Raw genomic sequence first — 10009 nt, 5'->3', positions numbered from 1 at the left:
ATAAGGCCTTACCAGCTGTTGTTCTCCTGCCACAAACCATCCAGCTAACAAAGGCAGTCTTCCTGACTCCATCCTCAGCTGACACCAATGGGCCCTAGAGGCCACCAGACCCGCTCCCTCCCCTGGCTAAGAGCTAAGGCATGGGGAGGTTGGGAGATTATTGGGCTACAGCTCAACCAACTGGAGTGAGAAGCATTTTGGCAGCGTGGTCTTCCTTTCTCAGCACAGTTCCCGTTTTGCCCACCTTACCCCTGGAACAAGGCACAGCTTTTCCCATACAAAAGAACCGTATTTCTAGAAGTCCCCTGGAGGCTATGATTTCTATAAGGCATTATTTCTGCTGAAACTGCTGGTCTTTTCTGCCAGCTTGGCCCTGACAACTGAGCCAAGTCAGGACTAGAGTACGTTGAGGTGGAGTTGGCCACACACACTCACACACATTCGTGCACACACACATTCATACACACACTCACACACATTCACACACACATTTGTGCATACACACTCACATTCATACACACACTCACACACACATTTGTGCATACATACTCACATTCATACACTCATACACACACACTCACACACATTTGTGCATATACACTCACATTCATACACTCACACATACTCACACACTCACGCTCACATTCACATACACTCACACACACACACATACACACCCCCTGGCAGGGCACAAATTGCTTTAAGAGTTGGGAGTCCCTCCTATAGCCCTTGACATAAAAGGACAAGATTTCAGTAGTAACTCTATAAAGTGTTTCCCTCACATGCCCAATGTGGAGCTCAGAAAGGCAGCTAACACTAAGCAGATTTCTTCCCTCTGTGTAGGGCACTGTCCTTGGCACCAGGTTAATGGCAGTTGAAAATGTGTACATAGTTACTGGTGAAGTCAAGGGCTTGGTGAAACCTGCTGACATGGTGCATCCAGAAATGAAAGCCCCGGGTCAGAACTGGACCAGGGAGACTCCAAGCTCTGGATTCTTCCTTCAAGAAGACAAACACAGTGGAATTTGGAGGAAGGCAGGGCCTCTCACAGAGCTGGGGGTAGGTTTTCTTTTATCCTGGTGATGATTCCTGAGGGAACTGTACCATTTCTAGGGGCTCGTGGGTAGGAAAGCCACTGAGGGAGTGACAGGCAGGAAGTAGCCTAGAAATCAGAAAGCTTCAAGGCTCTTAACCTGTGCTGCACAAAAAAGGAAATGTAATCACTGTATTTGCTAGAGTTGGTTTTATCATTCTGTCTTTGATTTTATGCATTTAGAAACATTATACTTAGAAGAGGTCAGTAGGTTTCACCAGAGTGAAAGGGATCCTGACAAAGGGATCCCTACAAAAAAAACCAGCTAAAGAACCCCAGCTTAGGGGCAAAGGAGAGCTGTCTTCCAGAAAGAGCATCCTCACACACTTGGCCCTGAAGGCAGAACCAGACAAGGAAGCAGATATGGGCGATATTGCTAACGATGAAAGCTGGTCCAGCCTGCTTGTAGAGGTGCTGGGCATCTTCCAAATCTTCCTTACAGACCTCCGGTCAGGATGTTATCACCAGGGCTCCTTCTCAGCTGGGAACGGATAAGGTGGATGCTGAGGGCCCTTCCAACCTCACTCCCCACCCCTGTCCCCAATCTGTCTGGTAATTAAAACAGAAAAACTTCAGTTGAGCCTGCCTCCCACCCCAGAGTTAGTAACAGACTGACTCTACAACCTCTGGGCCATCTAAGCACTGAATGATAATAACTACTACTACTCATCAGTAATGCACTGAGAGGCGACCTCAGAGCCAGGAACACCTGGGTTCCAGTCCCACCTCAGACACACAGACCGGCTGACCCTGGGCCCATTACTCAATGTCTCAATGCACCAGACCCCTCTCCAAGACTAGAGGTTGTAAAGCAAGTTCTTGGATTCCAGACCCCGGGCTCTTTACTCTTAGCTCCCTGAAGCTGCTCATGTCCTGTGAACTTAGGGGATGTATGGCAGGAGATCCTGTCTGCTATGTGTATTCCTAGTCAACGCTACTTGTATCAATAAGCCAGCAGGGAGAGGAGGGGGAATGAGGGTCCAGAGCTAGTCCCTGGGACCTCAGTGGGACCGACCCCAAGCTTACCATCAGGCGCGACTGCACATTGTTCTATCTCAGGTGCCTGGTTCAGAATGTCAGCTCCATGTGTCCCCAGCCCCCTTGCAAATGGACCTGCACTCCCTGCGCTGACCAGCTGACCGGCCCATTCTCTGCCCCCAGGTCTTTCAGATTGTGAATGCCTCACTCCATGTTGCCATAGGGATCTACCTGATGACTGCTGTGAAAAATCTCCACCTGGTTGCTATGAAGGCTTGGTACCCATTTTGGGGAGCATTCTTTGTGAGTATCGTGGAGGGAAGGGCCAGCAGGGTCTGTTTTCTTATCTGTAAAGTGGAAGTTAGGAGGGGACAGGTTGGTAATTGTACCCTGTTGGGTTAGGTATCTCCCCACTTCCAGGTTTGGGGGACCTACATGATGAGGAGCAGGCAGGCCTTTGATTTCATCAATTTGGAGTCAGCTCCCGGTGTGGACTTTTTCTTCATTGAGGCAGACCAGCAACGTAATTTACAATCTTATAGAGGATAGGACACGAAGAAAGTGACTTGTCAAGGATGACACAGCTAGGCCAGCCCTCTAGATATTACACCACAAAGCTTCAGGCTGTTAAAGGTTTCATTAAATTATTATTTTTTAAATTTATTTATTTTTAGTTTTCAACATTCATTTCCACAAGATTTTGAGTTAACAATTTTTTCTCTTTTCCCATCTTTCCCCTACCCCCACCCCCAAATAGCAAGCCTACTAAATACTCCTTCTCCCAATCTGTTCTCTCTTATATCCTCCCCCTTCGCCCCCCTAACTTTCTAGTAGGGCAAGATGGGTTTCTATACCCTAGTACCTGTATATCTTATTTCCCAGTTGCATGTAAAAGAAAACAACAAATTTTTAAACATTTGTTTTTTAAAACTTTGAGCTCCAGATATTTTTCCCTTCTTCCCTCCTCACCCATCCCCACTGGGAAGAAAAGCAATTCAATATAGATTGTACATGTGTAGTTACATCATTTCCATAGTAGTTATATTGTGAAAATCTTACTATATTTCCCTCCATTCTATCCCATCCCCTACTTAATCTATTTTCTCCTTTGACCTTATCCCTTTTCAAAAATGTTTGCTTCCAACCACCCTCTCCCCAATCTGCCCTCCCCTCTTATCCCCTATCCCCCTATTTTCTTGTAGGGTAAGATACCCTATTGAGTGTGTATGTTATTCCCTCCTTAGGTCAAATTCGATGAGAATCAGGTTGTCCTATTCCCTTTCCCCTTCCTGCTCTTCCCCTCCTTTTTAACAGTTTTTTTTTTTTGCCTCTTTCATATGAGATAATTTACCCTAATCTATCTCTCCCTTTCTTCTTCTCCCAATAAATTCCTCTCTCACCTCTTAATTTTATTTTTTAGATATCATCCCTTCATATTCACCTCCTTCTCTGCCCTCTCTGTATGTATACATAAACATACAAATGCCCACACTTACATATATATTTATATACACATACACCCTCCTATACATATGCATATATGTATGTATACATATATACACATATATATTCCCTTCAACTATCCTCATACTGAGAAAAGTCTTACAAGTCACAATTATCTTTTTTCCATGTAGAAATGTTAGTAAATAGTTCAACTTTAATAAGTTCCTTATGATTTCCTTTTCCTGTTTATCTTCTCATGTTTCTCTTGCTTTTTGTATTTGAAAGTCAAATTTTCTGTTCAACTCTGGTTTTTTCATCAAGAATGCTTGAAAGTCCTCTATTTCACTGAATTACCATATTTTTCCCTGTAGCGTTATATTCATTTTTGCTGGGTAGGTGATTCTTGGTTTTAGTCCCAGCTCCTTTGACCTCCAGAATATCATATTCTAAGTCCTTTTATCCCTTAATGTAGAAGCTGCTAGGTCTTGTCTTTTCCTGATTGTGTTTCCACAATACTCAAATTGTTTCTTCCTGACTGCTTGCAGTATTTTCTCCTTGACCTGGGAATTCTGGAATTTGGCTATAATATTCCTAGGAGTTTTCTTTTTGGGATCTTTTTCAAGAGGCAATCGGTGAATTCTTTCAATTTCTATTTTGCCCTTTGGTTCTAGAATATCAGGGCAATTTTGCTTGATAATTTCTCAAAGGATGATTTCTAGGCTCTTTTTTTTTTTGATCATGGCTTTCAGGTAGTCTAATAATTTTAAAATTCTCTCTCCTGGATCTATTTTCCATGTTGGCTTTTCCAATGAGATATTTCACATTGCCTTCTATCTTTTCATTTGTTTGGATCTGTTTTATAGTATCTTGATTTCTCATAAAGTCATTAGTTTCCAGTTGCTCCAATCTAATTTTGAAGGAGTTATTCTCTTCAGTGACTTTTTGAAATTCCTTTTCCATCTGGCAAATTCATCTTTTTAAGACATTCTTCTCCTCATTGGCTTTTTGGGCCTCTTTTGACATTTGAGTCAGTCTGTTTTTTAAGGTGTTATTTTCTTCAATGTATTTCTGGGTCTCCTTTAGCAGGCTGTGAATCACTTTTCATGATTTTCTTGCATCATTGTCATTTTTCTTCCCAACTTTTCCTCCACTTCTCTTACTTGATTTTCAAAATTCTTCTTGAGTTCTTCCATGGCCTGTAACCAATTCGTATTTTTCTTGGAGGCTTTTGATGCAGGAGTTCTGACTTCGATGTCTTCCTCCTGCCCCATGCTTTGATCCTTTTTGTCCCCCCCCCAAAAGGATTCTATAGTCTGTGCTTCCATTGCTTGATCATTTTGGCAGCCAATTACTTGACTTTTAAGCTCTTTTCTACAGTAGATCTCTGCTTCCAGAATGGAGAGAGCTATGTCCCAAATCGCTGGGGGTTTTGCAGCTGCCAGAACTATTAGATGGGTGCTCTCTCTACAGCCCCCACATGCTATGGCTCACTGGTCACACACCCCAGGACCACCACCCAAGACTGCGATCCAGATCCAAGCAGGTCAAAGCAAGAGAGCTTAGCCTCTGAATGGTCACTTGGTCCCCCTACAGTCTGCAGTCCAGGAGCTCTGGAAGCAGCTGCAGCCACCACACCTCCTCTACTTCTCAATCAGGGTAGAAGCCAGACTGCACCCTTCTATCCTCCCCTAGACCAACCAAGTTCTACACTGACTTTGTACTTTGTCTTTGGCGTTTATGGATGAGAAGTCTGGAAACTGCTACAGCTGCTGGTGATTTACTCTTGTGAAGTCTGCTCTGGCCACAGCTCCTAGGGGTCACCCTGGGACTAAAACCATGGCCCAGGCAGGGCTGCCCTCAGCTCCCAGCTCTGTGATGGACCCTTCCTGCCAGCCTGCCAGACTTCCTTCAGTGGGAGATTTGTTTCTCTCTGTCACCTTGTGGGTTCTGTAGCTCTCAAGTTTGTTTAGAGTCATTTTTTACATATATTGGAGTAGGTGGAAGCCGGTGCCATGCGGAAGTCCTGTTTCTACTCTGCCATCTTGGCTCTGCCCCCATTAGATTATTATTAAGACCATTAGTTTTTGTTAGATTTTCACTGCAGACTTGACAACCAGACATATTGCCCATGCTACCCAAAGAAGAGAGCTGACATGAGTGGGAGAAAGCATAAGGTGAACTCTGGAGTCTTTTCTGAGGAGGGACTTGGTGAATTCTGAGCAAATGCTGATTTCTTCCCAACTCTACCAAAGGGGAACCAGTGATAACTAATGAGTAGATTCTAGTCTAACCTGCTCACTTTATAGAGGAAGAAAGTAAAGCCCAGAGATGTTAAGAACCCGCCCCAGGGTCACACAGATAATACAGAGCAGATAAGCTCTTGTCCAAATCCAGGGTGTTTTCCAGTGGGCACACTGCCTATCCTTTTGGTCTGGGGGCACAGAGAGCTTGAGTTGCATGTCAGCCTTGAAGCTGACATGGCCCTGGGTTCTGTGCCCACCTTTGGGAGGGATGGAAAGTGACACATTCATCCCTGGGGCCTCCGATGACTTCTCTCATTGTTTCTAATTTGTCCACAGTTCCTCTGTTCAGGAGCCTTGCTGATAACCATGGAGAGAGGAAATAAGATGAAGCTGGTGAGTTCCTTTCCAAGCCTTGAGTGATGTTTATGATTGGAATGGAATTTTCAAGAGGATGAGCCCCAGTGACAGAGCAGTACGGGAGGACCTCCCATGCTTAGTCTAGGCCAGAGAATGGTTGGTTTGCTTTGGCTTTGCTTCTTCCTCTCCCAAGAGAACATCTGTGTCGAGTCACCTAAAATGGGCAGAGGGTGGTGGAAGGAGGCCTGATGTGCCATTCTACTGGAGAAGGACAGTGTGGACCCCAGCCTGCAAGAGGGAGCTGCCCTGAGCACCGTGAAGAATGTGGTTTGTGCACGGTCTACACCTCAGCACCTAGCCTCCTCTTCCTGGGTTCTTACCCCAGAAAAGTGAGGCACTGAGCCCCACTAAAGTGGCAATGCCTAAATGAAGTTTGAGGCCCTCCATCCTTTGAATGACCCTTGCAGCAGGGCACAATGGAAGGTCTGAACCCAAAGGAAGGTCTCTCCAATACAGGTGGTATGGCAGGCTATAGAGTAAAATCTCTTTGTCTGGGAGGCCCGCAGAGCCTGGAATGGGGGATGGCAGAGCTGGGAGAGGTCTCAGTGATCATCACACAGCCCAACCTTCCTTCCACAAATAACAGAACAGAAAATACAAATAAAGACCCAGTCAGGATCTGGAGTAGAGGCCAAGGCCCTGGTTCTTTGACTTCCTAACATTAACCATCTGGTTTTTTTCCTTGCAGAAGACTTGGGCCATGGTTGTGAGCATCATGGACTGCTTCTGTGCACTCTGTGGGATCTTTATTTTCATTAAGGATTTGTTTTGGGAGTATTCCTTTGAATCCCCGATCTGGAGGCCTTATCCCACCTCCACGGTGAGTGTGCTCCCTCTAGAAACAGGAAGCCAAGTGAGTTTAGAGAAAGATAAAGACCTTGGGCCCAGATCTGGGCCGCTCTGGGCTTTCTCTTGGAGAGAAAGTCCAGGAGACCTGAAGACAACACGATCAGATCTGCTATCACAGAATACATATCACAGCAACAAATGACCTTTGACATCATCTGCTCCTCCTCATTGCCTAAGTATCAGAGGTGAAATTCCAACCCAGGTCCTCTGACTTATCTCACAGAACCACTATGCCTTGGGCAGGTCACTTAACCTTGACTAGATGGCCTCTGAACCTTCCCGAGCCTTGGTTTCCCCATCTGTAAAATGAGACATTTGGATTAGATGGTTTGTGATCTTAGGCAGTCCAAGACCTGACTAAAACACTAGAAACTCCAGTTCTCTGGGGTTTTTCCTTTATTCTATCCCCCAGTGTGTTGGGTGAGCCAGGGGGTTCCACAGAGTAGAGGATAAGCAAATTCCCAGGTTTGCAGGCTGCTCTTCTTGTTCCCTCCTTCTCATCACCCTCAAAAGCTGGGTCAGTCCTCTGGCCACATGCTTCATTAGCCTGTGGGATCCCGCAATAGGGACTTTTTGGCTTGTGAGATCTACGTCCATTTGGGACCTTGGGGCAGCCCCTAGTGGCGGCTCACACACAGAATGCATCAAACTCATTCCATTTTTTTTAATCATTACCTTTTCACCGCAAACACACATACCTTACAAGACCAAGAGTCCAGTTTTACATGAATCTCTGAACCTTGACAAGGATGAACCAGCAAGAAAAGATGTTTTGCTCTAATTTTCTGCAGAAAAAAAAACATTCAGTTTAACCAAAATAGGCAGAAGGAGTTCTTGCTTCTCTCCATCTTTCCCTTCTCCAGGTTTAAAAAGCAAACACTGAGCCACATCCTCCCTCTTCCCTGACTAAGCCCAGCCTGGTGTTGGTAGCCAGCTATGCTGTGGGCATCCCACAGAAGCTGCCCTTTGACTCTGCCTCACTGGCATCAGAAGGCATGAGTGGGAGCCCAGCTCTAGAGCTCACTGGCTGTGGGACACTTCCTTCTCCATGCTCCCTGAAAGGGGATGATGCTGGCATCCCCGATGACATGATGTTGGTGCCAGGGTTACAGGGAGGAAAGCACTTTGCAGATCCTAAGGTGGGATAGAAAGGGCATATTTCTTGTTGCAGGTACACCTGCAGAGGCTGGAGCTGGGATTGCTGATCTTCTCTAGCCTTGAGTTCTTTGCCTTCATCTGCACCATGATTGTATTGTACAGGACTGAACTGTCATCAGAGGTGAGTTCTGCTGTGGGAGGCCACCATGGGAGACTGCAGCCAAAAAGCCAGCATGGTCTAAGGCTCTACTGCCAATACTGTAGGGGCCCAGAGGATCAGGGACAGCAATGAGAGTCAGGAAGACTTGAGTTCAAATGTCACCTTGACAACAAGAATAATAGCTAGCATTGGTGCCAGGCTACTTCCTGGGCTCTCTTCTAACGATGACCCCCAAATCGCTGATTACTTCCATAGCCTTCTAGGCAGGTGCCCTGCATTGGGGAGCATGAGTGTAACCTTTACTTCAGTGATGGAAGGGTTAGTGGGAGATGATTAGGAGGAAGCTGGAAGAACAGAGAATCTAGCAAAGGATGTCTTGGGGACAGAAATGCTGACAGAGGATGGCAGACTCATCCACTCCTTCAGAGCTTGAAGGAGCCTCAAAGACTACCTGATGTCCACAATCTCCAGCATCGACTCAAGGGCTCTCTCCATTGTACCAGTTTGCGGGCTACTCTATTAATCATCTATCCCAACCTTCTTATTTTACAAAGGAGAAAACAGAGGCCCAGAGAAGAGAAGTCATTTGCCCAAGGTTATGCTACTAATCTGTGGCAGAATCTAAATGAGAACCCAGTCCTCTTGAAGGAGGCATCACAGCAATGTAAAAAGATCTGCATCTCTAAGCAGAGGACCTGAGTTCAAATTCTAGCCCTGTCATTTACTACCTGCATGATCTTGGACCTCAGTTTCCTCTTCTGTGAAATGGGAAGGTGAGAGATATAGCAAGTACAGACTGGAGGTCAGAGGACCTGAGTTCAAACCCCTCCCTCAGATATTTACTATGTGTGACCTTAAGCAATTCACCCAATCTCCTTGGGCCTCAGTTTCCTGTTCTGTGAAAGGAAGAGATTGGACCAGCTGGCCTGTATAGTATCTCCAGAGCTAGATCAATGAGCCTGAATCCTCATCTGCTTCCTTCCTTTCCAAAGGATCACCATCCAAGAATGGAGGCAGTGAATGTCATTACGGTGCTGACCTTGTCTACTCTCTTTCTCAGGTGATGGATGACCTCTCAACTGCTACATTGCCTTCAAAGGACACTGTTGTCCCAACTGCTCCTCCTCCAACGTATGAAGAGGTGATTAATGAGGACAAGAAAGAAGAGGCAAATCTTTGACAAACCACGGACAAGAGTCCTCCCTTATTCATTCCCCCCTTATGTCAGTCATTGAGGAAGCCTGACCTGAATAAAGGAGGAAGCAGGAAGGGTGGGAAGCAGTTGAATGGTGGGTAACTAGGGGTTTCTATAGCTGTGCATGACCTCCAAGTACTGTGTCCTGGCCCCAGTCTTCCTCCAGTATCCCCCCATCTCCCCTCTGGTCTTTGTTCTTCATTTTTTTTGGATACTAGGCCTCCCTAGCTTGCTGACCCCACCACTGATAGGTCCAGAAGCTTTGGCCTGCTGCATTTCTGCCCTGGGGAAAAACCAGAACCAATGAGTGGAGTTGCAAAGAAGCCAATATAGACTTGATATTTTTTGAAGATTCATTTAAAAAACTTTTGAATTCCAAATTCTATCCTTCCCTCCAACCCATCTCCCAACCACTGAGAAGGCAAGCAATAGCACAGCAATTAGACATATGAAGTCACACAAAACAGATTTGGGTTTTAGAAAACATTTCCATAACAATGAGAGCTCGAGGAAGTCAGCCCTGGGAAGGGCCC

At 45.7% G+C, this 10009-nt stretch overlaps 1 protein-coding gene across 1 annotated transcript; it reads left to right on the top strand.

Annotated features, from left to right (window-relative positions):
* The first annotated feature begins 867 nt into the window (after nucleotides 1-867).
* MS4A10 (membrane spanning 4-domains A10) lies at nucleotides 868-9461 on the top strand. The gene is made up of 6 exons (XM_069108574.1): nucleotides 868-1059; nucleotides 2255-2374; nucleotides 6094-6150; nucleotides 6863-6994; nucleotides 8195-8302; nucleotides 9342-9461. The coding sequence occupies exons 1-6, from the start codon at nucleotides 868-870 to the stop codon at nucleotides 9459-9461; spliced, it is 729 nt and encodes a 242-aa protein (XP_068964675.1).
* Nucleotides 9462-10009: the final 548 nt, after the last annotated feature.

Source organism: Petaurus breviceps, unplaced genomic scaffold, assembly GCF_028583685.1.
Source record: "Petaurus breviceps papuanus isolate PSGF00001 unplaced genomic scaffold, PetGlider_PUasm1.0 90397, whole genome shotgun sequence".
NCBI lineage: Eukaryota > Metazoa > Chordata > Mammalia > Diprotodontia > Petauridae > Petaurus > Petaurus breviceps.
Note: the sequence above shows the minus strand (reverse complement) of the source record. Positions and strands in the feature narration are given on the sequence as shown.